A 27,249-nucleotide genomic window follows, 5' to 3' on the forward strand; every position below is an offset into this window, starting at 1 on the left:
TCGTCGAAAAAGTCGAGACCTCGACCACTGCGCTTCCACTTCGAGGGTATTCGCAAACTCCCTCCTATCATTGCATTCGACGAAGTCGCCTTCTCATACTCGGCAATCCTGAAGATTACTTGTACAATAATTGTATGGAGTACGTCTTTTCTTTCTACCTTGGGTCTTGTCCAGCTCACTCGTATGTAGTATGGACTCTTGTGTAGCCATCCTCGGTGCAAACGGTGCCGGAAAATCGACACTTCTCAACCTCATCACTGATGTCCTACAACCCTCTCGAGGCACTACTTCCAAGCATACTGCGCTCAAACTCGCCAAGTACAGCCAACACAGCGCGGACCAGATATCACACGACAAGAGTCCGATTGAGTCCCTCCTCTTGCTTTTCCACGAGAAGCACCCGAGAAGGACGTTGTGGCGTGAAGGCAGCAACTACGACTTCATAAATTTGTATGTGGGAGTATTTGGTGTTACATTGTATCGTGCATGTGTCCAGTATGGGCAGCCACTTAACTTCATTCTCGGCCTCTTGGAACTTCCATCCCTCTTCATGCGTACGGTCTGATACTCATAAGCCCATTCAGAATTTTATAGTTTTAACCCAGCTTACCTAGAAGCGCTAACGCGCACCTCTGAGTCCCAGGAGACACTCCAATTCCTCTATCTCCATCTCGAAAATCCGGCGCTCTCTCGCAATCCACAGCACCATCATCGCGCGCATTTCGTCTGACCAGACCGGAGGCAGCGGATAGGGTTGAAATGGTAAGTTGGGGTTGTAGAGTTGTTGACGCACGCGGTTTCGCGCGGCTGCCCATGTAATATACATCAGTTCCTTCAACAAGGTCAGTGTTGTGGCTCACTGATGAATGCGTCACTCACCACCTGTCTTCCGGACATCGTGAACGTCACGTTCCGAGGCCTCGGTGCGAGTTGCAAAAGGTGTCCGGGAATCTGTCGAATATCGGTGAGTAGCGAATGGTTTTTTTTAATCCTCGACGTACCTGGTGATCTCGGTCTTGGTCTTGGTCTCCATTTTGGTTTCTGACTCCTCCGTCAACATCAGAATTGTTATTCATACTGGTACTAGAGTAGTAGATATGAAAATCCAATTCAGATTGATCACCCTCGTCGAACGTTGAGTTAGCGCGTTTGAGAGAAATGTCCCGATTTGGGCAAAATATGTCTCCGGCATTTACCGGAATAGTATATGTCACGTTGGATCGACAAAACTTGAGCGTCCATGGTATAACGGTTGAATGTCGCGTATCCCGAATTTATTTACCAGGAAGCTCCTGAGTTCAATTCCTCTGACAGTTATTATTTGGTCTGTTTCTTTTTGTGTCTCTAACGCAGAACATTTACTACTCAAATGCCAAAACTATTGGAGGAATGCATTTAGTCGCCAACACCGACACCTGGTTGAAAGGCGTAGTCTATCGAAAAGTCATAAATAACCTTATAGTTGAAACATAACGAAAGAAAAATAAGTACACTCAGAAAACGTATGCACTTCACGCTACTGGCCCTTACAGGCAGCAATGGTACATTGTCACAACATTGTCACAAACTCGCGTGTTAATCTAGATTTGGTGACCAATGTGAACACCACGTTCCACGAGAAAGTCTTGTATAGACATATAATTCACATCATAAATATTGAAGAATGAGAATGTTCAAAAAGGGAGACACACTTACGCTACCATCTCTTGCCGGCCGTCACGCTACGACGTCACAACCTTATCATCAACTCCTCGCGATAATCTAGATTTGCAGACATTAATGGCTATGTACCAACAACTCAGATTTATCGCAGTAGACATAGCAATATTTACCTAGAGCAAAATTGTATCCTTCTATAGTTCTCACGGCTACAATATCACGGACTCATGAATTCACTGATGCGTTGCACCACGGCTAAAGACTGTTATTTGTGGTATGTATGAGCCTGATGAGCCTGATACGTACTTCAAATCTCCACATTCCAGATCTTAGTTGACACGGACCACCCAACCTCTCAGTAGCCTGCGACTGTGCTCTAGTTCGATCCGAGGGACTCGGAAAACATCTCTGGCATTCTATTTGTGCTACTGGCGGTCGTGACTTCCTAACGTTATCTCCTTGAAGAGTTTTTCACATACAGTAACTACTCTTCAACGTGGTTGACATTCTAGGCTCGGGACCAGCCTGACTTATATAATCACGGAGTCCCAAGTTATAGCCACGTGACCTCACATCAGTCTGGATACGACTCACGAAGAATCTTCATTTACATCAAGCAACTCCCTGGCTGCATAATACCTCTCGTCGACACTAAGAGACCGCACGACCTTGCTGAGCCGCATAGACAGCTGTCCGAACACTCAACTTCAGACGAATCGTTTTGTTAATTGCATATGTATCGAGGGTATCGCCACCAAGCATACCCACATTCAACGCTTTCTATGGCCGTCCATTATGACCAGAATTCTTTGGTTTCTAACACCGATTCCTCACGCTTGCTGATATCGGATCTCCATGACATTTGGCGACGTTAATTCTCAAGAAAGACCGATACAACAGCGAATAGAGTTGACACGGGACACACTGACACCGGAATGTTGTCAATCCAGTCATGAACGTACTTACATGACACAAGATGTTGTCAACGCATGATGAGTACAGCCAACGTCAGTAACAGTGAGCTTGATCCTATACTATACTGGCGCCTACACACTCCTGGCTTGGTCACCGTAGTTCCGCCCGGAAAAATGATTTGTTACAGGCTTTGACCCCACAGAGTCGCCCAACTCGATTGGGAAAAGAAAAGAAGGTCAAGATGGCACACTTTGAAGATCTGATTATCCAAAGTAATATCCTATAACCCTGAGATATGGAGGGCGGGCTTCATTCGAAGACAGGTACGAGAATCGATCACGAGAATGGAGTGCGGTAACAGAACCTTGATGGAACGCAACGATGTCAAGTCGAAAACCACGCCGCAGCTGTAATGGTCCGATACGAGGATGATACGCGATGACACAGACCGCATGCCAGTGAATCAAAACAGAATGCAGAATGCACGCACATATATGGAGCAACGATATCGACAGGGGGTCCCGCACTGTATGTACTCCGACTCACCGTGGGTCAGGCCTCAGGCTCGGCGATGCCGATTGATCCAACTCAACCGCATTTGTGAGAGTCCGGAAACACCCTCTGAGAAATCGCTCATTTTTATGTCAAATATTATTGGGTTTCAATAGATTTCGAGCGAATCTCCTAGGGGCAGGAGACGGGTGAGATCCGTCCGGCAGGTCAACTTTATGGATCATGAAGTAGCATAATACGCCGCGTTTTGTTTATTACCGTGGCGTCCTATCGGTGGCGGGGGAATAACTTTTTGCATGAATGGTCTAGAGAACGTAGAGTGTGAGTATGATCAGCATGACAGTGCCACAGGCGCCCTTTCCTTTTGAGAAATTTGTCCCTCATCCAAGACCTCGACAAGGGAACATCACGCCAATATTTTGATTTCTATCAAACATGTTGTCGCCACTAGCATACATGGAGAACCTCTAAAATAAACGCAGCTATTGAAACAACAGATACTGAATAACACTGAGATCCGTCCGGTGGGCCAACAAGCCGGCGCATGTGCGCCGTGACCACGCTTCGAGTAACGATACACATAGTTATCGCCGCAGGATGTGGCGAACCTTGTGCTGCATGAGGAAAGGCGAGCACTCGTGGTGGAGTTGGCGAGGAAAGGGCTAAAGCTAGATTGGAAAGCCCTTCTTCAGCTACTCAGGAAAAGGCTTCGCACCCAGACCATGATCAAATCAGAGAATTTGATTAAGAGTCCGTATGTCGAAGTCGAATATAATTATTGTTCGTCTATACTTAGAGGAACACTTGGAGCGTGTGCCAAGTCCCCGCGGGGTAGGGGGGTTATATTGCGAGCTCTAGAAATTTATCAGTTGTCAGCTAATCTCCGAAACATACGAATGAATTAGGCCCACCCCAGACGAAGACGCATGAGGACGGTACTTCGAATGTAGCCATGACGTCTCATGAAACTCGCTTCGGAGTTTTTGCGGTGGGAAGTTCATTATCGGCGCCTCGTCCTGCTGCGCTTGCAGTTGTTGAGCACATGGCTTCTAGGACGGCGGCGGCGGTGGGGGAAGTGAATTAGACCCTGGCACACAATGTTGATATTGATTACCAACCGCGGAAACTCACCCATGACTTGCCGGGGGAAAATCATCTGCTGAGTGAAGAGAGAGGATCTGGAGAGGCACATGTTGTAGCCGCTCTAGTCCGAGCCTGAGCCTGGGATACTCGGACAACATAGTCCATTGTGCAGAAAGTAGCAGGACTGGCTTGGAGACTCCCGGAGATCAACCTCTTGACCTCCGAGTCTCATACGTGCCAGGGCTTTCAGGGAAGATGGGAAAGCCTCGTGGTAACAGCTCGATCGAAATATTTACTCACGATACGAATCGCGACCGTGACGGAGGATGTGGTGGTGCAAGTCTTGCTGAACATCGTGCGGCTGTCACGGTGTTTCACAAAATGTCAACGATACCTACGGTTCCGGTTACTATCATGCTATGCCTGTAGCACTTGCTCCTGCACCTGTTCAATACCAAGAATCAAGAGACTTTAACGCGTCAAAAAAACACTATTAGACACGTATCCTAAATCTATCCGAGAGGCCTGTTATACATGATTTAGACAGGGAATCTTTGAACAGTGTAGGAAATAAATGCGTGCGGGCTAGTATATATGCATGCAAGGGAATAAGGGATGTCGATGATCAAATACAGTCTTATGAATATAAAACAAATAAGAGTAGAAGGATGACAATGTTATAGACATCGACTGCCTCTCCGAACCTGCTCGGGCTGTCAGTATGTAAGGACCTGGAAGTCAGCCATCGTGGAAGGACTACGAGAGCTCCTCACAAGCCCTCGATGCCTTCAAGCATCCCTACCACGACCCGCCCGACCCTTCCATCTCTAATCGCCTCACAAATGACCGAAATCCCATTCCCAATCGTTCCATCCTCACCCTCTAGGCCATCCCGCATCCCAAACACATCCCCCCTAAGATTTCCAGCCCCGTGCATTCGCACGCCAAGTGTCACTCTCACAAACTCGTAGAGTGCACGCGTTCGAGACGCGAGGTACTTGCTTGCTGGGGTGGGCCCGCGCCATGCCACCCCCGTCTGTTCAGCACTCGGGCTTGCACCGCGCACCGCGAACGGCTGTACGCCAAGATACGCGCACCGTAACTCCGTCAGCTTGTTCACCAGCCCCGCAGCAACGGATGTAATGAACACCGGGAGTGCGCTCAGCTCTGCGCCTTGCACTGGAGAGGTCGAGAGGGCTGTGACGAGCGGTACTACGCATGCGCTTGCAACCTTATACATCCGTGCGTTTGTCTCGAGCGTTGTTGTGTGATCGAGCGTCTCTGTGAGTGCTGGGATGATAGCTACTACGAGGGAGGTAATTGTCATGTTATCAGTGAGCGAAGGGAAGGTGTTGAGGAGGGATGAGCGGATGAGTCCTGGGAGCGCCTCGTGCAGCTCCTCGCCGAGTGCACGGAGATCGAGTGCCTGGCATATCACCATGAGGTGTGATGCAGCGAGAAGAGTGGACACTTCGAGTGCAGTGAGAGTGTACCGTGCTGAGATGAGCGCGAGTGAACTGTAGGGTTGAAAAGGTTAGTTAAGGAAGGAGAGAGAGAAAAAGGATGTACTTGACACTCTGATTGTGCATCTCAGCGCTCACATTGCCCACGCCAACGTTCATTCCACCAAGCGCATTTAACTCGCCCACATATGACGCAGCGGCGATATCAACACCCTGTCCGCGTAATTGCAATAAGCCATCCCATCGACTACAACCAGACCAAAATCACGCACCTTGAACGCGAAATCCAATCCGACCTCTCCACCCGCCAAATTCGGGAACAAGCCCCGATTCATTGCCGGGTTCACAATCTCCGTAAGTTGCACGAACATCAGCTTCCCAATGTGTGCGAGGCTGAGACGGACGTGGTCCATCGCGTTCGTCAGGGCAAGTGCTTGGAAGTTCCCTGCGTGGTGAACCTGTCCGGTCTGGTTATTCGACGCGGAAGGGGGCTCAATGAGCGGGTTATCGGTGGCTGTTGAGGTAAAGGATGAGTTGGTATGTGGCTACGGGGTTGGGACGACCTACTGGAGTTAACCTCAGTCGTGACTACTTGTGCTGCATTTGCGAGGTCCTCAAATTGAGGACCGAGCCATTGGGGGGCTGTGCGGAGAGAGTAACTGCGGTAGTTTAGCGTTCAGTTTTGGTAGGACTAAGGAGATCAAAACTTGCCGATCCTGTCTCAACACCCCAGCATCATCCTCAATCTTGACTTCTACCTCATGTTCACTCGCAAAGGAAGATCCGGCGAGCAGAGCGTGCATGAGACGCGCGGAATGAATCTGGATTGAGCCACCAGGGAATTGTGAGTGTTTGCAATGTGAAAAATGCATTGTGTTTCGCAAGATAGTCACCACAAGAAAACGAAAAAAAGGAAGAAAAGAATCAGCTCTATTAACCGCGTGAAAAATCCGAAAAAAACGCACCTGTCCAATGTGCGGCCTTGCCTCGCTAACGAAGGGATCAAAGCTGCCCCTTGCGCCGAGCATCGCTTCAACGGACATGGCCGTTAGGACCTATAACCGCAGACAAGTCAGTCCGATGCAGGACGCGAAGGTCAAGCATAAAAATACTCACAGCACCCAACACGCTCACTCCTCGTGCGCCTCTCACAACCAGTGCACTCACAGCTGCACTAAATGCCGTGCCATTCAGGATACCCAAGTGCTCCTTGCTTGAGAGCGGGAGGGGGGTGATGCCGGCGACCTGCAAGGCCTGTGGGGCAGGAAGGAGTGCGTATGATCCGTAATTGTCCACTTTGAGAGTATCTGTAGGTAGGTTAAGGGTATCGGCTGAGGGTGGGAGGGGGGTGGACGCAGAGAAGGGAGACAATTCGGGTGAGGAGTGCGGCGAAGATGTTCCGGTTGACAAGGGGGTTGAGGAAGTACTGGATATGGCTGAAGAGGGGTGGGGCAAGGGAACCCAAGCCCTGATAGCGGGGTTTCCAATGAGTGTTGCAGCGATGTAAGAAAGGGAAGACAGGTCTGTGAGAAGGGAGTTGATTAGGACCTCAGCAAGGTAAAGAACAAGAAACAGATTACTCACCTCCACTGGCACTGACGCTGCCTCTCATAGGAACGACTGGAGTAATACCTTTGTTAAGGAGCTCTGTCATTTTCTGGACAAGTTCCCAGCGGACACCACTGTGTCCGCGCATGAGACTGTTAGCGCGAACAAGGAGAGCAGCACGTGTCCAAGGGGGTGGCATTGTAGTGCTAGTGAATGGATCAGAGAGCGGTGCGGGGGAAGGAAGAGCGTTGCTATTGAAAGAAGAGAGGGTAGGGATAGCAGTAGAAGAACTCGGTGCGTAAGTAGGGAGAATGACGCCAGCATGCTGGTGCTGGAGGAGAGCAGCACCGAGTGCAATGGGGTCATCTGTCCTTGTGTCCGCGCTGCCACCAAACCCAGTACTGACACCATAGACACTGATGCCTGCTGCAACCTTACTCTCGATGACAGCACGGGAGGCAGATACTTTTGCTTTGACATGTTGGTCATCAGTAAGTTGGATTTTAATTGAATTACTGCCAGCAGATGAAGGTGGGTAAAGCGCAATAGCAGCAATTTGAGAAAGGGACAAGGTAGACCCAGTGATGGTGATCGGTGATCCTGTGCTGTAGGAGGAATGAGTACTAGAAGTACCTGAATGAATAGGATTAACATACAGGTAGGAGTCGAGCTCCTTGACGTCCTGGACATATTGGGAGACGAGAGCGTGAGTGGCCATTGTGTTAATGTCTAAGATGAATGAGGATGAGAGTTATGAGTGCTGGCAGGTATTAAGTGGTTTATATAGCTCTGTCGGTCCGAGTTAGAATGCAAGCTTCAGAACGGATACTTGCTGGGTTTTATATTTCTCTTCGAGCGGCGTGATCCGCCCGTGAAAAATTGAAGCAGTTGCACTTTCTTGTGAACAGGTTTAACTGGCATGACACAGTATGTGACACAGCACTTTAAATGTAGACGCTCACAGGATCGAGATCCATACCGTTCTCTTCGCGACCCCCCCTCTGGGTTGACCCCTCTGGGGGGTCAACTCAATCTATGATCCGTGCCAGCAACGTTCTTACTGTCACCGTGGTACTAGTTCAAAGTTCAATTGAAACCGTGATTATGGAAGGTACTATCACCATACTTTCGCGGGAGAACCGTATACTAATGGTACCCGTGACGGATGTCCATATGATACAAACGTTCAGTTGAACGTAGCATGATCCTCGTAATCTGGCTTCAGCCTGTCGCACCAGCGAAATCATAACCCTGAAACTATCATGTTTCCCGGGTAGTTCGCAGTATCCGTCCTACTTCTCAAATGTCCTCCGATTCCAAAATACAGATAGGCTAGTACGTACTACTACCATTCGCGATCTCCTTCTTCATTTCCGAGTTGTGCAGAAGCTCAATCTGATTCGACGACGCTGAAACGAACGCTCTTCTAAGCCACGTCCTCAATTTGCTGGTTTTCAGTTTCACTCATGTTTGGGTTGTTTCCTGCGATATCCGCAGTTGACCCGTTGGCCTATTCCCATCCCATGTCACAGGCTTTTGGGGCAAGCATGCATAATCAAATTATCTCCACTTATCTCAATGATGCTGCCAGGGTCATTTTTGTAGTTATCCTTTCCCGAGGACGCTAAACCTACGCAGCTGTGACCCTTCTTTCTTATCTTATCTGTTGTATTGTACTGTCTGATCTCCCAATGCAGTCGGCACGTCTATTCATCAAAGCTTACTCGTAAGCAAATCTACGAATCTCACTTATGGATAGTACATACTAACTTGAAGTATACCAAAGCCTGGGTTTCTAGGTCCCTAATGTCATTCAGTCGGCAGAGACCCCATTTTTCGTTTCCCCTGGTAGCAGTCCACCCAATGATTCAAGTCATACATCTATTGTGTTAGGTAATCTGATTATCGACCCTTCACTCCCACTCGCAGGCATACTAGTATCTTCAACGTCGCGTATAACCAACTGAATCAAGTTCCATCCGTTCTGGCATAAACTTCTACCTGCCGGCACTTGTTTCGAGTCTCAGTCGGCGCAAATACATCGTCTTCTGAAGTAGAATTCTCAGAACACCCCAGCCGGTTTCAGATTTGAGATTGCTGAGGATCTTCCATTCGCCTCCTAAGTCCTGCGCCCCGAGCTGCGTCCCGAACATGCTTGCTCGGGGCGGCATGCGAGACCGATTAGTAAGTCCCCCATGAATTTAACTTGATCCAATCTAGTAGTGCTACGTACTGCTATCAGATGCCATTTCATACATAACCCGTATTGGCTCGTCATTGGCAGAACGGTAACTTGTCACTAGCCCCAGAGCGCCGTATTCTGCCATTCGTTGGTGGTCATTCCCCGCCTTTTTATCGGTACTTACCGCGGACTAGCCTTCGCGCAGGCTTTTCAGTATTACTCTAGACTTCTTGCGCCCACTCGGCTACACTACCAACCGATTGCGATAATGTATGTCAGATTGATGAGTCGTGGGAAGTGGCTGCGGCCGTGTGTGTGAAGCGTTCTAACAAACTCTCATTATCTGCTAATATTAGGCTGCGGGTCGCCGATCAACACCCTCTATCACGTCACGATCGGACGAACCGTATTATAGTGTCCTCGTGTTCGAGGCCTGCAACAAAGCTTAACGGTCAAACGTTTCAGAACAGGACAGGCAGATTACAAGGACAATACGTTACCCAGTCGTCACCACCACAGGTGTGTGGTGCACAGGAAACTTTAAAAATAGGTTGGTCAACGGAATTGTCATTGTGGTAGGTTAGACTGGCACATTGTTACCCGAAATGATTACCGCATCAGGTCATCATGTAATCAGAATTCGGCACAGGATCAGGTTAGCGCTTGTTCTTTGTCTTCGCAGTGATAGCACTTCAGTAATTGACTGCATTAATGAATACAGGGACTTCGTTTGCGGTCGCAATTGTAGGTGATTCGAATGTTTAATATCTGATAACAGACCTCGCGTTCTATGCACGTCACCTGTGCCATGGCTTGGACCCTCGACGTCACTTTTGCAGGACCGAGTATTCCACCAGTTTGTAATGACAGCCCAAATCGCGAACTATCGTATCTTCACATCGTTCGCTCGGTATCGCCGCAGATCCCTGCCACAATCCTCATCCTCGGTATCGCATCAAGGATACATCCATGCGTCTTCTTACCAATTGGTCTGCATCCATCCCAAAGTGTTGCCGTTAGCTACACGGACGCGGCGAGAAACATAGATGATCATGATTACACAGCAGCACCACCCACGACGCTCGCTCAACGTGGCAAGGGAACCCATGCTTCAATTTTCAACTTCAATTCGCTTAGATACCTAAACGTGTCGCGCAGTGCTGAACTTGGGAGCAGCTTGAGTGTCAACTCGGTATCATGCTTCTCGTCTACCGTCATTAATGAGCCACTGCAACGCGACGAGAAACGTGGATAGCGGGACCATGTATACCACAATACCACAGCAGTACCATGCACAGCGTTCGTTTTCGTTCACCGTGACACGCGATATGCCGGGCTAGGTCAACCTTCAGCTTTATTTTGAAGTCGTTAGATCTGGGAGAACGAGTCGCTTGGAAACCTAAAGCAATGTCGTTCATGGTTCAATAGTCCTGCAACTTTGAAATTGTACACCGAAAGCAGTGTCGGCCCGTTCTTTCTTCAGTATGTTTGAACGCCGGCGTCGCTATGCGAGTCATTTGGAAGTTCGTCGAATCATTATCACCAAGAGTTATCGACCTACGGCCGCGTCTTTTCCGTTTCAGAACATATTTCAGGCTAGAAGGAGCTCTGCGTGATATCGAAACACCAATCTCCGAGATCAAAGGTGGTGGCTCTGCCTGCCACTGATCTCTATTTTAGCAAAACGTCTAAATTCCCTTTCGGTGTCTTTCAAATACAGAGGGAAGGCCCGTCCTACCAAAGCTCTCATACATATCATCTTCACACAGGACAAGATTCCCCGTGTTTGCAGGTACGTATCTCTGCATTGCGATTGGGCACTCCTGACGTCACGGGCAGCCGCTATCAATATGGACAATGCTCTTCAACTCCGTACATACACCGTTCCATCGACATCGCCACCTCGTTCCGCGCTTGCGTGTTCCTGGCCGTGTACATCGCCTTTTCCCAAAATGACATTTGCTGTGACTAGGAATCGTCGCGTGTGGTGCTCGTTTCATGGGCGGCAATCACATTTCTGTCAGTGACCCCCCTTTCAAATATTGTCTGGACAATGTCTTTTCACAAGGCAGTGCACGTGTCTGCGGGTTTTAAAGGGACTGAAAGGCTTCAACAGCAAAGGCCAAGCAATGGAGTTGGTTTCCTTGTATCTGATTATCCATATGGCCTGGCAATCAATCAACATGCCTCGGATCTGTCCTGTCACGATGGCCGGTATAGAAATACTGCAAAGCTTGGCAGCATCTTTGTCGCCAGACAGTTCTCCCCTGTCACCCCTGTATTCTCCCTCATCTCTATCAATGACTCATTTCACACGTCGGGCTCCAGAATCCAGAATATCAGTCAATTGATTATGCACGCCAAGACGGGCAGGTACCTGCCTACACTTGCACATCACCTAGCAAAGTTGAGTCATCTCTCTGGCTATTCGCTAAAGTTCTTGCTTTGTGATGTAACACAACAGCCATGGCAAGGTTTAAGCCTAAACGAGTCATCCTTGAATATATGGCCGGCAACACCGTCGGTCCGGAGCGTGATTCGGAGACTTACAGGATGCGAACTCCTTGGTTAATTCAATTGTCAACTATGTGAGGGACGATAAGATACGGCGACGGCAATAAGTTATTCGCGACGCATTCATCGGTACCGATCCGAATATTTTCAAGAAAGGGCCGAACATCAATGCCACCTAGGGCTGTCTAAATACTACTTATACATCGAACCTAGTCGCATAAAGTATGAATGTATCCATGTTATGAAATGATATGTTAGTGTAGGTATCTATGTATCTATATGAGGTACAGAAGGAGCAGGTACAACGAAACAAACCAAATATCGTGGTAGTATACCAATGGTGAAGGTTCCAAGCCGTATGAGCAAGCGAATCCCCAGTGAAAAGTATTGCCCTTGCTGACAGGAAGCCACCAGGGCTTCATATCCTGACTTTCCACAGTGCAGCTTTTTTCAAGCTCGAGTTTGTTCTCAGTAAGCCATGCTTCTCCACGAGCAAACATGTCCCTGTCAGGGAACACTTCGAGGATCTCACAGAGAAAACCGTCCGTCTCAAGTGTATACGTTCTGCGGAGTTCCCGCTTGCCACCAACGACCTGTGCCTGAGCGTCAAGGAGGGTAAATTGTGGGTGACGAAGCATTTTGCGGAACGTCTGGCCAATAGGATATTTGTCGTCAAGGAATAGACGTTCGAAGTCAGGGTTTGTGATGGTGACATTCGATGTAGCGGTGCAAACGATTCGCGAAGCACATACGAGATGTACCTGCCGCGATTGTGTTATGGGATGCTCGGGTGAAGCTGGTTTCAGCCGTGGCGAGCCATTGGCGTACACAAGCTCAATAAATATAGGCCGAGCAAAGAACGAACTGCAAAAGGAGTTCATTCATTAGCACACATTACTGTGCCTAAACAAATTTCACATACCTCATCAGTCGCTGCAGATCACCTTGAGCTGCAAGCATGATACGCTCAAGGCCAGTGGTATCCTCGGGGATGCATGACAACTGTAGAGGTGTTGGCTCAGATACGTTCAAAAGCGCGACGATAGTATTGTTACCTCTACGTGCGTAGACGCGCTGTTAAATGAGTCCTTGCTGATCATTATGGCGCGTGCTGTACAAGGAGTGGATGAAAAGAGGAACAAATGGCTTGGTAGGAGGGACTAGGCTTATAAGGCTCTCGGACTCCCACAGTACGACACGGAGGGTGAAGAAATTTGAAATGAACTTCTTCTCTTCACTTCCAGCGCGGGCGGAGCCAAAAGGCAGTGTGATAAGTGAAGCGAAGGACCTTGGTATTTGTGTTACAAAGCCTGTCTTGATTACTCGGTCGCGATTTGCGAATAGCCTGTTATCAACTCAACATAGTTTTATTGTAACTTACGTGAAAACATGAGAACCTTTTACGTGCTTGATGATGATATGGGCGGCGCGCCATACAACTTGTACGACAACAGTGACTTCTTATCAGCTGCCTATAACGTTAAACGCAATTAATATATCGACCGTCATATGTGTGTTAGGTCACCCATGTCACATAACCCGGTTCGTGTGTCCCGTACAGCGACTATTCGAAAAAAGTTAGAATTCGAAGAGACGTGAAGAAGGATCTACTAGTGAGTGGCGAAGGGTTGATCTAAATTAGGGCCAATCCAGAAATATCATTCTAGTGGCTGACTTGTTGAACCGTACTTTGGATCTGGCAACATGTACGCTCAGAAATGCGGAGGCTGGAAGGGCAAGATTGCGATTATCTGGAAGCTGCCAGTGAACGTGCATTCTCACTCCACAAGGTCGCAGGCGACTCAAAGTTTCGCTTCCACTATGGCAGCCGCCTGTACTCCTCATGGCTGCAATATCTCGGATGTGGAGACTAGCACGCAGATAGGCTTCTACACTCGACCTGCAGCGCAATATAATATGATCAGTGTTTATGAGTAGGTACGCCTGGGTTTCTGGACATCATCGTGTTTGCAGCCACTTGCAAGTTGTTGCATGATGCTGTATACAGCTTTCAGCCAAAGTTCAACCAAAGTTGTTCCTGCCCAGTCCTGTCACGGCGATTCTAAAGAATCCGTCTTTTCTCAGCGGCATGTTTCATCGCCCCCTCGGTGTTCTCATCGTGCCATCCTCTTCGGATCCTTTTTCGGTAGGATGAACTCTTATCTTTAACTTCATTTCATGAAAAACGTCACAGATCTCAAGATATACTACGCAATCCTCCAGGCTCCGATAGACCGCCAGCAATTGATGTGAGTCCATTGTGCAGATCAAACAAGGTAATATATATGGCTCATGGCTTGTAACTGAAGTTGTACAACTTGGCACCTGGTGTGGTAGGGCCGCATACCACCTCAAATCTTGATTGATCACTGGCTGTGCCTAGCACAACCAACCATCTATCTATTAATCTCCTGTTTATCTTGTGCCTCGTCGGACATGCTATATTCTACGTAAGTTCGAGGCACGAAAACGCACGTAGAATCAGGTCTACGCGGCAACATAGCTTTTCGTGCCTTCACCTTTGCCGCTTCGTACCGCCCCCACTCCCTCTTAGCCAGAAATTACTGTTTATACGCTGAGTCGTCTCAATATTCTTTATCAGAAGGAATAACTGTCTTCCTTTGTCTATAAAGGTTCGCCTAGGGGAGACTACTCAACATCAGTCTCCGATAGTCAGATAACGAGCCCTCGCCCGTTGTGCCTTTGGCACAGGAAGCCAAAGGACCATCTCGCACTCCTTTGGAGGCGCCTGCAGCGCCTTGATGTTTTTGGTGATTGTCGCATACTGACACGTTCGGGGGCACATGTGGGAAAAGAATGCGAAGCACAGGAATCGTACAGGTACCGTCCTCGCGAATTACTCAAGGATTACCGAGATCAAGTGCGTCCTGTTGAAAACGTGATAGACCCTACCTATTCTGCAACGCAATTTTCTTCGCATTCGAGCCGGACGTCTGCTCACTTAAGAGAACGTGTTTGAGAAACTGAGAACCTAAGTAAGAAAGAGTGCTTTGATTGATGTTACACAATCCAATTTATAATATTTGCCATAATGAATCGAACTTCAAGTGAAAATGTGGGTAGTTGTATACTCAGCTGAGCGGGGGGTGGAGTGGCCAGTGTCTCTATCGATATTTGACATGGGTGTGCCGGCGGTAGAAGGCAATAAAATTTATGAATTGCCGAAGCAACCTGCTGAAGTTTGTATGACGAATTTGAGTACTGAGTTGCAACACGCTTCGTAATAAAGACAAAGACACGCGAACATCGTGGATCAAATTCATTTCGTAGATTCAATACGCCTGACAACAGATGAAATTATACACGATAAACGATAAACGATTTCTATCCGCTGACTATGCTACTGATGTAGCTCGAGCACCATCATGTAGTAGGTGTCTCGTCAGCTCATTGAACATATGAAAGGTACGAAACACATGAAATCAGGAACGTGGATGGAGATGTTGTAGATGCGCAGGTAAATCAAAGTACGCTGAGCTTTGCCGGCCGTTGGATTGTCTGTAAGTTCCCTAGATTTACCCTGCCAAACAGCACCAACTAGAACTAACTCAGCACAGCTCATCATATCAGACAAAGAGCTAGGATCGGGAAATTGTAGCCAGGTGCCAAGCATGCAAGTGAACTTGGGAGAGAGTCGAATGCTAAGACGGCAGGCTGAGCGATGCAGAAACGCAAATAACCCTCAGCCTCACGTGTACAGTCGTTTGCCTTAAAAAGTTCACCCTTTGATTTGGACGCAACGATACTATTTGCGCATATTTGGTGGGTGTCGTACCTCCACCGAAACCTCTAACCCTAACCACAACAGTCATTGTCACACTGCCGATCGGACGCCAAGCCTCAACTTGAACAATTGTATCTACTCCGTTTGTTCCCCTTTGAGCTGATAGTCTTCATTCTTAGGGCTTGTGACGTCCCGATGCTAGTCGATATCGAGCGCGGGACTCCCAATTGGAGTGTAGCTCCGGCCTCTTTGTAGGGTCAATATGATTGTGTGGACTCATTGCATGAATTTGCCGCCTTCTCTACAGGGTTTTCGCTGTATTCAGGTGAACTTTGTCTCTACAAGGTATGGTATGATTTATGTTTGACCAGCTGACAATGCCAACCTTATCAATATCGTCTCTGGTTCGCCGTACCTGTTCCATGAGGTGGGAGACATGATATCATAGAATACTGATGTGACAGGTCACACATTTGGGAATGTTCAGAGGTTTTCTTGTGGGCACAAACACATGCAAATACGTTGCGTCCAAATCAAGAGGTGAACAAAACGACTGTAATGAATTTCCATTGGCTGACTACGCTACTGATGCCTGACTCAGGCCCCTATATAGTAAGTACCTTGTCGCATAAATGATGAGGCAACATATTACATAATGTATGTGGAAGTTGTTCAAGCCCTAATGAACAACATTTCCTTTGCGTACGGACAGCCACTCGGGTTTTTTGTCTGTTGCGATAGTGCAAGTGGTATCTAAGTTAGCCCCCCGCTCCATCAGCCATGCCTCGCCACGGACGAACATGTCTCTGTCCGGAAATACTTCCAAGATTTCTGCAACGAAGCCCTCGGTTTCCAGCTTATACGTCCTCCGAAGTTCACGCTTTCCATTGATTGCTTTTGTCTCTACGTTGAGGAGACTAAACTTCGGAGTACGATTAAGTCGTCGGAAAGTCTGCCCGATTGGGAATTTTTCGTCAAGAAATAGACGTTCGCATTGGGGAGAGGTGATGGTAACAGTGGATGTTGCAATGCAGACAGTGCATGATGCACACACGAGATGCACCTGTCGTGATTGTGTGATGGGGTTCTCTGGACTTGCTGGCGTAAGACGAGAAGAGCAGTGCGCGTAGATAAGTTCGATAAAGATAGGGCGGCCAAAATATGAACTGGAGAAGAAATGTCGATGCCTGGCTTAGTGCGGCAGGAAGGAATGGATAATCACCTCATTAACCTCTGTAAATCGCCCTGTGCCGCAAGCATTATGCGCTCCAAGCCAGTGGTATCATCTGGAATACATGCCAGCTTTGATGTTGTCAGCTTCAAGTTGCGATAGCCTTAACGGAGAGCGAGATTAAACATACCTCAACATTGGTAGACGTAGTGCTATATGAATCATCGGCCAACATGACTGCAAACTAAGAAGGGCTGTCGGACGAACTGTTGAAGTTCTTGAGGGGAAAAGAAAGTTGGATTTTCTGGATATTTAACATTAAACAACAGGGACGACTGAGAAAATTTGAAGGATGTTCCGCCCGATATCTATACTCGCACGCACGTGTATTAAGCACAAATAAGAATTACAAGGTAGATTGTTCACATACTCATAGTTGATGTCTGCGAAATCGAAGAGTTGAGCAACTATCTTATCTGCCAGTGATGACAATAGGTACCGTTGCAGTCAATCGTGTAGTACCTGTAGCCGATATTTTAGGCGTTTAGGCAGTCAAGCTACGGACCGAAGTCCTGCTCCTCGCAACTGGGAATTCGACAAGGATCGCGATTGCAGTCGCACGCACATGAGGGTTATATATATAAAAAGCCAGTCTGTCGATTGTCATCATGATCATGAGTCCCCATTTAGGACTTCCAATGATTTCTATGAGATACATATCAACAGAGGCAAAAAATACCCAGACAGATGTTCAGTGAATGATTATGCGCATGAATCTGACCTAGGGAGGTAACGCTGTCCATGAATGAAACAAACCCATATGCAGGTCTGAAATGCAAGATTGAAAGCAATCGCACTTTACACCTGAGTTGACCTATGGGCGTCACATGAACTGTCAACGATCATCGCTCTGTATATCAGAGACAGAAGACAGTATGGTCTGGAATACAGCCTCCTCCAGGAGCTGTTGAAGAGTTGACTGGACTCGTACCGTGAGAATAAAGACTTCAGGGTCGTTGCTGACTCAACAAATGCGGTCTACCGTCGCTGAAAACTTGATATCGGATCTCGGTACATTCAAAGCATGGCAAGTGCACTTCGTAACTTGCGATTGTCTTTAATGACTGTGATTATTAGGGCAAGGCAAAGAAGACCAGAAAGTTTGCTGCCGTTAAACGCCTCTTGAATCCCAACGATGCTAGATTGTGCGTTGCTTGACTAGCTGGTCCCCTTTGTCGCTGAATCCTTCGATGCAGAAAAGAGAACCAATTGAAGCAGAAGAGAAAAGAAGAGGAAGAAAAAGCAAAAGCGGTTCGTCGGGTGTGAGTCTTCAGTAACCTATTGGGCACGCAACTGTTAGTAACCCATGCATTTTAGACCACAGGTGGCATCGTCCATGTTCCTTGCGCACAATACCGAACTTGTGCCACCTTACCGAGTCTTGATCGACACAAACTTCATAAATTTCAGTCTACAAAATAAACTTGAGCTAGTCAGTGGCATGATGGACTGTTTATTTGCCAAATGTTTGTGGTCTTGTTGCAATTGCCGAGTATTTGTTGACAGTAATATTGACAGGCATACCTTGTGTTACGGACTGTGTTATGGCTGAATTAGAGAAGCTCGGCCACCGGTATCGTGTAGCACTTCGGTCAGGCAATATTTATTATGCTGTCGGCGCATTCATTTACTTTTTTCTCCGTCAGTGTTGCTCGAGATCCACGATTCGAGCGATTGAGTTGCAGCCACACCGGAACATACGCAGATGACTGCTTGGTGCAGCGTGTCACTGCTCACAAGTGCTATATTGTCGCTACTTGCGATCGAGAACTTCGGAGGCGTATACGACGGATTCCTGGCGTACCGCTAATGTATATCGTCAGCAGACGTTATGCCATCGAACGGCTTCCTGATCAAGGCGCTCCTGGTTCATGATACGTCGAAGACTAAAAAATACACTCACATTACTTTTTTGAGGATACTCAGTGCGGGTTGCTGCAAGTTGTTGATTTAGTATGTGCCCTTCGGTTAGAACTGTGTATATCAATCAGCTGTAACACTCTGCACACAGATACCCGTATCACGTATTCAACACTTTCCATTGATATTTTGAGATAGTGCTGTCTATAACACAGGAAGCTTCGATTGCATCCGATTTTGGGGTACGCCAGCTGTGCGTCCCTTATCTGCATCACTGGAATTGAGCAAAAAGGGTATGTGTGTGCTTATGATAACGGGAGAGCTAAGGTGCTATGATGTCTTGTTCGTTATTATATTTAATGCCAACCTAGTGATTCCTGACTACTATCTAAGCCCAACGTCCCGGTTCTCCTCCTGGAGACATGCGATCCCAAGCTCATGGGGTTATGCTCGAGTTGTCCCAGAGATCCAGGCGCCAAGCTGTACTCTTTCTTCTCAGATTTCCGTCACGTCAGGTCATTTTACTCCAGATTTCTCGTTCTCCTCGTGCGACTTTGTTATTTTATGCATCACCCTCGCGCAACTTTCTGAGATCCATAATCGTGCACCCCCTCCTTACGCTCAGTTTCGGTGTCGGCATGCACATCCTCCCGAGTCAACTAAAATCTCATTACGGTCGAAGGCCTCTATGTCATTTGAACGTCGATTGAACTCTTGAGCGCTACTGGAATAAGTATTTGTGTGTGTGGCGCGCGTGAGTTGAGGCTCAGCTTCCTCTGTGCCTGAGAACACTGGATTCTCAACAGGTATTTGATCACTGATTTACAACCCAAAAGTCCTTCTTCTGCTCCCGCGGGCCCATGTGATTTTGGCAATTCGAACTTGTCGGACGGTTATCGATCAGCGCTCAGCTTGATTCGAGATCGAGTCCCGGGAGATCAACGAGCTAATCTGAACTCGGGCTGTTCTCGCGCTGTGTCAAGCATGCGAACTCTGAGTGTTTGTTTTAATAATAACGGCCAGTTGCTAGACGTCTACTTGTTGAGCCCCAACTTCTGCTTCGTTGGTATTGTGTGAGTCGTGGCCTGGCGTTTATTTGCCGGGCTCCAGGTTCCGCTGCGCCACTTCGAAATATGAGAACACTTAGACTAACCTCATGACCTTGATTGATTGCTGTGTTTCCCCTGTGACATGGTACACGCTGCTATATAGGCCCGGTCCTCGATCGATTGAGTTCCCATGTGGGACTCTTCCTTGGTACAGGAGCTTGAAAAGGTGGCTGGGGCCGCCGCCGAGCTATTGGTTTGTAGAACCTTGTGTGCTTTTATTCAACAGATCGCCCGCGGAGCTGATATCGTCCACATCCTCGGACGTGCGCGTGAGCAGCCAGTCATATTTTTCCATGTGGTGTGATGATGGAAGAGCCAAGGATACGCAATCTCCATAGTTGCACCGTGCCAGTACATGTGTTCAAGTAGGAATACTGCGAGCGAACTTGGACTGTTGCTCTATTGTCAATGACGTCCAAGTATTAAATGTGTGATGTAATAATGGACTGACCCCTTTGATTGCGCAGCGCCCGTGAATAAGTTACTGGGACCGTCATGCTAGGCATCGAACGTATCATGACCCTCATCATTTCTCGCACAGCTACCTGTTGCTCAATCGTTAGGAGGAACGACCATCTATGGGAGACTACTGCTCAATGCTCTGCAGTCTGCTTGATTAAAGGAGAAAGACATGTCGAAATGATTAATTACCCACTGCAAGCCGTTCTGTCTCGGACTCCATCCAAAGACAGAGAGTCCAAGCTGATTGCAAAGGTCTACTCGTTAAGCAGCAGACTCATCGATCTATTTCATGTCATTGTCAGCAACCAAATTTCGGAAGAGTCCGCTTGGTGTCCACTGTCAGAAATAATGAGGTAACAACATAAGATCTAGTTGTCGCTGAGTTCAAAATGCGTTGTCTCGTGTTGTTCCATTCATCCTAACTTGTTGCTCGTGACCATTGACAAGACGCGTTCCTCTTCATCTGTTCATTTCACAAAACCATCAGATATTAGAGGGGTTGACTTTACTCTTGCGAGTCTGTCGCTACCACAGCGACCGACAAGAATGTCGACCAGCTGGCGTTCGCCATTTCCTATCCTTCCTGCACCACAAACTACACCTGTCTCCACAAATCCCAAGTCGCTGAGACGGCCTATTCACAACCCGTACGATAAATTCACCAAACCAGAGTTCGACGATTGGATTGGTGGTATTACGAGTGCTCTGCGCAGAGCACTCGGTGAGGAGACTGAAGAAGATTCTGCCCTTGACGAACACCAGTCACAGGATGTTAACGCAGCTGCCGAGGAAACATTCTCAGATCAGTCGTTCGAAGATTCATTTGCTGATATCCAGAGCAGACGCGCCAAAGGAAAGGCCAAAGATCCGCGAGAGGGCCCTGGCCTTGGTGCCGAGCAACATCCGATTGAATTGCTTTCCGACTCCGAGTCAGGTGCTGAAAGTGAGGAAGAATACGAAGAGTATTCTGATAGGGAAGCAGAGGTCATTGGTACAGAGGGGGAAGGTGAGGGTTATGACGGTCACCACCAAGCCAGGAACTGGACCGTAAACCGCCGCCACTGCCTTGTCGATCCTCAAGTCGAGAAAAATGAGGTGGCGGAAATATCTTCTAGGGAGGAGAGTCCGGACATCATTGAGATATGCTCGGACGACGAAGAAGATACTCGAGTTTCTGTACACGAAGCTGGATACAGTGGCAGGCAGTATGGGTCTTCGCAATTACCTCCTGATGAGGTAGAGGTTGAGTTAGGCCCCATTGATGCCGTCCTGTTTGAACAAGAAGGCCAGCTGGATGCAGACGTCGAAGGTAGTAGTGCTCTGACAAACAAAACATCACCCATGCGCTAATTGGCCTTTTAATCAAAGATTTCCCTCCATCTATTACGCAGCGTCAACCGTCTCTGCCTCTGGAACTTCCTGATCCATGGCAGGGTCCACGAACATACGCCGAAGATTTCTACACTGGTGGCGATTTTAATCCGCAAGATCAGCTGAATGGCGTTTCCCCTTCTAGTCTTACTCCCGTGCATGACGCACACGTCGATACACTGCTTTCCAACATACTGCAGAATGATGGGCCTCCTGGGCCCAAGACAGAACCTGCTGTAGTCAATGTAGACTTGACAGACGAAGCACTCCCTGATTCGAGCCCCCCTCCGTCATCTCCTGTCGAGGGGCGCTCCAGTCGTAGTCATGTGGATGACTACCAGCTCTCGAATGTACGAGGGATCCATGGGGAGCACGAAGAACTCGATAACATCCTTGACCATTTGTATCGAGACGTGGACAACCTATCTCAAGACGAGCAGCAAAGTTTGTCCATGCACCACATTTCGTGTCATGGTTTTACTAAAATCTTTCTCATTCAGTGATCTTTGCCTCATCATTTGATGAATTTCATAGCGGATCAATGTCTGCTCCCCAGACCTACTCCAAACCTGCTGAACACCTTGATTGGAATTGGCCTCCCGCGTTCTCGCGGGGAAAGTTTGCTAGCCGTGCTGGACACCTCGAAACTTCTTCTCCAAGGGCGGGGGTTGATGATATTGAAGAGGCCCAGGATAATATCATTGATGTCGATGCGGAACATAACGAGGAGGAGGATGAGAGCGAAGAAGCTCCGGAAGGTCCTATTCCACTAGGAACCAGTGACCTTGGGTATAATGATGAGATTCATCAGGAACAGGACGACCGAAACGGGCTAGGCGTGGAGGTTGTTGAGGAAGATGATATTCAGGCTCCAGAAGCCGACCAGTTTCCCCTTCCTTTGGACTCCGAGCTGAATGCTGAAGAATGCGTCGTAGTGGAGAGTTTCTTTGATCTTCTCAAGTGTGGAGCGTTGCCTTCAGCAAACGTGACCGAAAAAGTGGAGACCGCACTGGTTGACATTAGTGGTGTGGTCGCTGCTGAGTTTCTCGGCGGGGATGTGACGTCTCCGCCAGGCATTGAGGACGCCGGTCGGTGACTTCATGATTCAGTCACAAATTGTATCACTAAATGCTGCTACAACAGGTGACACTATGGTGCCAACGGAAGCATTGGAGTCTGGAGATAGGGAGCTTCAGTCGCAGCATCTAGATGCTATGGTGGAATCATCTACCTCAATCGAACCGACCCCTACCACGGAGATCCAAAATGGTTTTGAGAACGTAACTTTGGAGAATGTCGAACATCATTCTCTTCCTTCTGTTGCGCCTACCTCCACACTCGGTAACTCTCTCGAGGAACAACTTGACAAACCTAATGACGAGCCCATTTTTATTGTTATGGAGATGGAAGCTACTGCTCCCATTCCTCATGGGGTGAGTGAAGGGATTGAAGTAGTATCATTTGCCGGGGATGTGTCTGATCTCAATGGCGAATATGAATATGTAGTCGAGGAGCCTCCTACAGAAGCCTCGGTGGTGAGTCTAACCTCAAAATGTCTTCTATCATTTTAACTTCGCATGCTTTACAGGAGCCGGAGATTCAGGCCGCTGGCGCAGTCAACATGCTGGCGGAGACCGTTCCTGTCACACCGAAGCCTACTTCTGCGGAACCACCCTCATTTGATAATCACAATGTCTCGGTCTTCCCAATGCCCATATTCTGTGATCCTTCCGTGTCGGACCCTATCATCTGTTCTGGGACCAATCATCCGCAACGGACTCCTCCACGTTTGGTCGAACTCTCGGGCACCCCTCACATCACCATCAGCCCGCACTCTACACCAGGCCAACCCACTCCGGTTTCAGTACCCGTCTCTATGTCAATGTTGCATACTTTCTCTCGTCGGGAATCGCCATCCGATGGTAGCAGCGGTCCAAGTGGTCTTTTCACGCCTCGGGAAGGCGAGCCGACTAGTGTGGGTACAGGTGATGTCTTTGGCACGCCTTCTCCCTCTCATGCAGACCTGCCACTCCCGTCTTCTGACGATGTTATGGCCTCCGTTACGAGTGCTCTAGCATCACGATCTGAAATTGATACAACCACGATCGATGTTTCCAACAACATTGTAGTCGCCGAGCCAAGTCCAGCCGGAACACTCACTGGTAATCAAGAAGATGGTAGATCTGAACTCGTGGAAGCTACGCAGCTTGATGTATCGTCTGTCAATGCTGATGCAGAGAATGAAACTGATCAACCACCAACGAAGCCTGGCGCTGGAGACCGCTCAGTAGCGGAAGACACCACAGTAGTTTCGCTAGAATTTGAGGAAGTTCAGCAGGCGGCCAAAAACACCCTGCCAACAGTATCAGGCCAAACGCCTCCATCAGACCATGATCACCCCGAGGAGGGTCTAGCATCAGTTGAAGCTCTCCCCGCAGAGGTCCTTGGACCCGTGGACTCCCCGTTACTTAGTCCTCTGTCAGAACAAGAACCATTGCAACCGCTGGCACCTGACGGTCGGGTACCACTAGAATCCGTTTGCGAACCTGAGCAAGATGACAACACTGTTTTCAAATATGGACTGTGCGTCATTAAATGCAACCGTCTGATTTAGGCTCAACAGATTCACAGGGAACACTTCACTAATGTCCCGGACACACCGCACGAGTTTCCTGACGTCCATGAACCCGGGGGGTCTGGAGCTGCTGAGGACCAAGAATCTCAAATGAAGCCTTCCAAGCGGAAGAGAATGTCACCATTACAAACTTCGAATCGTCTCACTCGTTCAATGTCAAGCGGACACAAGAAATCTCAAGGAGATCACAAAGCAGAGCGGACTGCGCCAGGTCGCGGCCGGAAGCGGAAAGTCCTCGACCTTAAAGATGGTGGTAGCGACCATGGATCAGCAAGCTCTGGCGCTAGTACCGCCGCCAAACCCCTCCAATTCACTAGCACTAATGGGTCACGGGCTTCTTCTATCGTGTCCTCTGCACCAAGTGATTCATCTTCAATCCAACGCCCCCCTATTCCCCCGCCGCTCTTCCATGCACATGGTGCTATGCATCACCGTCATCGACCGCCACTTCTACCTTCTGTGCCAGTCCAGACCCACAATACCAAGATGGTATCTCCAGAGCCTTCCCACAACCCTGAGCGTCAAAAGGACCATTCTTCGATTTCAGTACCGCCGCGTGCTCCCTCTTCCAGCGTTCAGCGTCTTGCTGCGTCGATAAGTTCACCTGTCACTCGCTCTAACTGTCGATTCCATAAAGTCAGTCTACCCAAAGAGGAAGGTGGGCCAAGAGTATGCTTCGTGGTACCCGGTTGCTCTCTTGGTGACAAGGAGCTGATGGACGAAGAGGAGATACAAGACCATGGTCCAGCAACTTATGAGGACTATCCCCGCTTGGTGGGCAATATCGAGGCCTTGGAATTCAATCCCTATCTGATCGGCATCTTGCGGCAACTAGTTGGAGTGGACCTGATTCGGGAAAACGAGGTATTCTTCCTGCTCCAACCTGGGGAGGAAGCACAATACAAGAAGAAGGGCCGAAAATCAACCACAGGATCAAAGCTTTCCGCATCCCTATCGCTGAGTGCTTCCACTTCGCCACAATTTTCAGTGGCGTCGCGGCGTTCACCCGCGACATCGATCTCGCGGCCACCTGTTTCCACCGCAGGATCTATTGCAACATCATTTGGCTCGTCCTTGTCTGACATGCAGCTATACAAGTACACATCCTCATTATTCTCAGCGTCAGGTGAAGAGCTGTCGGATGAAGAAGGCAGTTTTCTCAAGCTTAAACGTCGACGAAAGGAATCTGTTTCTGATAAAGAAACCCATGCCAACGTAAAAGGGGACAATGTCCCTCAAGATCCACTATCGAAAGGTCCGCAGCGATTGACCAACATCCTGAGACGGAGACGGAGCAAACGACAAAGTGCGGACTCAGCTGCGTACAAGCCTCATACTGAAGATCTAGAGGGCTCTGATAGTGGAGCAGATGGATTAGGCAAGGATCGTCGCAAGACCAAAAAGATCAGAGGGAAAAAGCGGTCTCTTGTAGCAGATGAAGAACAAGACCCGCAAGCCAAGAGACAGAAGCAGGTCCCCACTGAATGAAAGCATTTTGGTATCTTTATGTTCATATTTTGTCCTCGCCACGCATCCATCTTCATTTGTTTCTATAGTACACTTTGTTAGTATCTCCCTTCAATCGCATGTCCAGAGCCATCCAACGACCTTTAGGGTGGAACAAATACGGGATATATGTTGGCCCCCGCTCACTCTGTGCCCAGCTTGGAAACCTCCGCTTGGTCTTCCGACTCACAGGTTGTTGTCTTCGAAGGAGGTGAATCACCAACATCTGCTGGGGCGGCCGAATCGAGTTCTGATGACACCTCCTGCTCATCGCTATCAAGATTGTAAATCTCGTTTCTAAGCCCTGCTGAGTCAAATACATCTACAAGCTCCTGGTGGAACAAGTCCACCACAGCCTTGAAAAGAAAAGGTGAGCAAGCGGATCGATAATGTAATCCGATGACTCACCATCAAAAGGTAACGAGCCTTTGGCGTGATGATATCTTCCTCCAGCACTCTCTCGATGCTACCCGAAGCACCTAATTGCTCTAGAATGTACACTCCTTCTTGTTCTCGAGCAACTCTGCGACAGAGCCTGCTCAGCGCAATGGCACTGCCCTCCTGGCCTTGTTCCGCCAGGGTGAAGAGCTGTTGCACCAGGTCTTGAACGTCAGCGATGGGCAAAACACCATCCAACAACAAATCCCCTATGAATTCGACCAAGGGGTACAGATGTGCTGCCCGCTCATCAAGGGCTTGTGAGAATCTGCTTTCACAAGCGTCAACAAGAATACTGGTGAATGATGGGTGTGATGATTGTCGTGTGCCATCGTTAAGCCATGTCCACCGCCTGTCCTCCATCTCAAGCTCTCTGTCAACTCTTCGGCAAAGATAGGCGTAGAGGGAGGAGCGTTGGGTATCCTCAACTGCACGGAGTGCAATCGAATCAGCAAAGGTTTCGATGGTCTCTACGCCACCCCGCCGTCTACAATTTGTAAGACGCTCGATCAACTTGGTAGCAACGGAGTCAAAGTTTGTCATGTTCAGTTTGTTGAGCAGGCCGCAAATTCTTCTTTGTTCGAGCCTGGAATCGTACTGGGAGCTCCAAGAGTTCCACATGTAGTCGTAGCTGCTAGGTCAAGAGTAAAGTGGATTGTCGCCAGTACGGAAGAAGTATCAAAATCGGGCAGCATATATGCTCCCGGCGTGTATGGGGGCGGGGATGAAGTGACGCAAAGGTTGATATCAAAGCGGGACGAACAGAGAAAAACTTTGGAGGAGTGAGAGCTCAGATTGCTGAAATCAGCGCTTATAGTTTGTTGATACCTAGTCAGTCGCCATGAAACGGATATGAAGTCTTCTAGATTCCATCGTGATTGATGGGGCATGGAAGCTCTAAATGCCTCGAGCTCATCGACGCCATTCGTGGACCTGGCTTCGGAAATTCTCACTCAGGATCCGGCAGCCACTCGCATAATGATAAACTTCTCAGTGACAAGTGCTACCAAGGGGA

The 27,249-nt window shown here is 48.5% G+C and overlaps 10 protein-coding genes across 10 annotated transcripts; 4 read left to right on the forward strand and 6 right to left on the reverse strand.

Moving 5' to 3' along the window:
• Nucleotides 1-346: 346 nt before the first annotated feature.
• BJ212DRAFT_1479744 (uncharacterized protein) lies at nucleotides 347-1,076 on the reverse strand (the record flags this gene model as incomplete). The annotated part of the gene is made up of 4 exons (XM_041339947.1): nucleotides 347-561; nucleotides 631-832; nucleotides 880-951; nucleotides 1,002-1,076. 4 exons carry the CDS (start codon nucleotides 1,074-1,076, stop codon nucleotides 347-349), a joined length of 564 nt encoding a protein of 187 aa, XP_041193977.1.
• A 3,515-nt stretch (nucleotides 1,077-4,591) lies between these two features.
• Nucleotides 4,592-8,131, reverse strand: BJ212DRAFT_1347616 (phenylalanine ammonia-lyase). The gene is made up of 9 exons (XM_041335373.1): nucleotides 7,838-8,131; nucleotides 7,218-7,786; nucleotides 6,750-7,156; nucleotides 6,599-6,688; nucleotides 6,345-6,454; nucleotides 6,201-6,292; nucleotides 5,906-6,147; nucleotides 5,740-5,846; nucleotides 4,592-5,687 (listed from the first exon to the last, which is right to left on the reverse strand). The coding sequence occupies exons 1-9, from the start codon at nucleotides 7,897-7,899 to the stop codon at nucleotides 4,940-4,942; spliced, it is 2,427 nt and encodes an 808-aa protein (XP_041193978.1). The 5' UTR covers nucleotides 7,900-8,131; the 3' UTR covers nucleotides 4,592-4,939.
• A 476-nt stretch (nucleotides 8,132-8,607) lies between these two features.
• BJ212DRAFT_1298806 (uncharacterized protein) lies at nucleotides 8,608-9,334 on the reverse strand (the record flags this gene model as incomplete). Its single annotated transcript, XM_041332752.1, has 3 exons — nucleotides 8,608-8,691; nucleotides 8,948-9,026; nucleotides 9,183-9,334. 3 exons carry the CDS (start codon nucleotides 9,332-9,334, stop codon nucleotides 8,608-8,610), a joined length of 315 nt encoding a protein of 104 aa, XP_041193979.1.
• Nucleotides 9,335-9,792: 458 nt separating this feature from the next.
• On the forward strand, nucleotides 9,793-10,744 carry BJ212DRAFT_114347 (uncharacterized protein). The gene is made up of 2 exons (XM_041329019.1): nucleotides 9,793-10,018; nucleotides 10,085-10,744. The coding sequence occupies exon 2, from the start codon at nucleotides 10,154-10,156 to the stop codon at nucleotides 10,616-10,618; it is 465 nt and encodes a 154-aa protein (XP_041193980.1). The 5' UTR covers nucleotides 9,793-10,018; nucleotides 10,085-10,153; the 3' UTR covers nucleotides 10,619-10,744.
• A 1,408-nt stretch (nucleotides 10,745-12,152) lies between these two features.
• BJ212DRAFT_1479746 (uncharacterized protein) lies at nucleotides 12,153-12,977 on the reverse strand (the record flags this gene model as incomplete). Its single annotated transcript, XM_041339948.1, has 3 exons — nucleotides 12,153-12,741; nucleotides 12,800-12,879; nucleotides 12,933-12,977. The coding sequence occupies 3 exons, from the start codon at nucleotides 12,975-12,977 to the stop codon at nucleotides 12,153-12,155; spliced, it is 714 nt and encodes a 237-aa protein (XP_041193981.1).
• Nucleotides 12,978-16,168: 3,191 nt separating this feature from the next.
• On the reverse strand, nucleotides 16,169-17,298 carry BJ212DRAFT_1347633 (uncharacterized protein). Its single transcript, XM_041335374.1, has 3 exons — nucleotides 16,984-17,298; nucleotides 16,845-16,924; nucleotides 16,169-16,788 (listed from the first exon to the last, which is right to left on the reverse strand). The coding sequence occupies exons 1-3, from the start codon at nucleotides 17,026-17,028 to the stop codon at nucleotides 16,302-16,304; spliced, it is 612 nt and encodes a 203-aa protein (XP_041193982.1). The 5' UTR covers nucleotides 17,029-17,298; the 3' UTR covers nucleotides 16,169-16,301.
• Nucleotides 17,299-17,814: 516 nt separating this feature from the next.
• BJ212DRAFT_1347641 (Fcf1-domain-containing protein) lies at nucleotides 17,815-19,106 on the forward strand. Its single transcript, XM_041335375.1, has 6 exons — nucleotides 17,815-17,880; nucleotides 17,931-17,998; nucleotides 18,050-18,319; nucleotides 18,372-18,444; nucleotides 18,500-18,806; nucleotides 18,865-19,106. The coding sequence occupies exons 3-5, from the start codon at nucleotides 18,160-18,162 to the stop codon at nucleotides 18,726-18,728; spliced, it is 462 nt and encodes a 153-aa protein (XP_041193983.1). The 5' UTR covers nucleotides 17,815-17,880; nucleotides 17,931-17,998; nucleotides 18,050-18,159; the 3' UTR covers nucleotides 18,729-18,806; nucleotides 18,865-19,106.
• A 1,556-nt stretch (nucleotides 19,107-20,662) lies between these two features.
• Nucleotides 20,663-23,804, forward strand: BJ212DRAFT_114637 (uncharacterized protein). Its single transcript, XM_041329022.1, has 6 exons — nucleotides 20,663-21,593; nucleotides 21,653-22,099; nucleotides 22,156-22,743; nucleotides 22,799-23,088; nucleotides 23,162-23,190; nucleotides 23,244-23,804. Exons 1-6 carry the CDS (start codon nucleotides 20,831-20,833, stop codon nucleotides 23,728-23,730), a joined length of 2,604 nt encoding a protein of 867 aa, XP_041193984.1. The 5' UTR covers nucleotides 20,663-20,830; the 3' UTR covers nucleotides 23,731-23,804.
• A 440-nt stretch (nucleotides 23,805-24,244) lies between these two features.
• BJ212DRAFT_114384 (uncharacterized protein) lies at nucleotides 24,245-25,858 on the forward strand. Its single transcript, XM_041329020.1, has one exon. The coding sequence runs from the start codon at nucleotides 24,381-24,383 to the stop codon at nucleotides 25,776-25,778; it is 1,398 nt and encodes a 465-aa protein (XP_041193985.1). The 5' UTR covers nucleotides 24,245-24,380; the 3' UTR covers nucleotides 25,779-25,858.
• BJ212DRAFT_114662 (uncharacterized protein) lies at nucleotides 25,830-27,039 on the reverse strand. Its single transcript, XM_041329023.1, has 3 exons — nucleotides 26,205-27,039; nucleotides 25,899-26,152; nucleotides 25,830-25,840 (listed from the first exon to the last, which is right to left on the reverse strand). The coding sequence occupies exons 1-2, from the start codon at nucleotides 26,853-26,855 to the stop codon at nucleotides 25,940-25,942; spliced, it is 864 nt and encodes a 287-aa protein (XP_041193986.1). The 5' UTR covers nucleotides 26,856-27,039; the 3' UTR covers nucleotides 25,830-25,840; nucleotides 25,899-25,939.
• Nucleotides 27,040-27,249: the final 210 nt, after the last annotated feature.

The sequence above is a fragment of the Suillus subaureus genome, assembly GCF_016647635.1.
Source record: "Suillus subaureus strain MN1 chromosome Unknown BJ212scaffold_12, whole genome shotgun sequence".
NCBI classification, from domain to species: Eukaryota; Fungi; Basidiomycota; class Agaricomycetes; order Boletales; family Suillaceae; genus Suillus; species Suillus subaureus.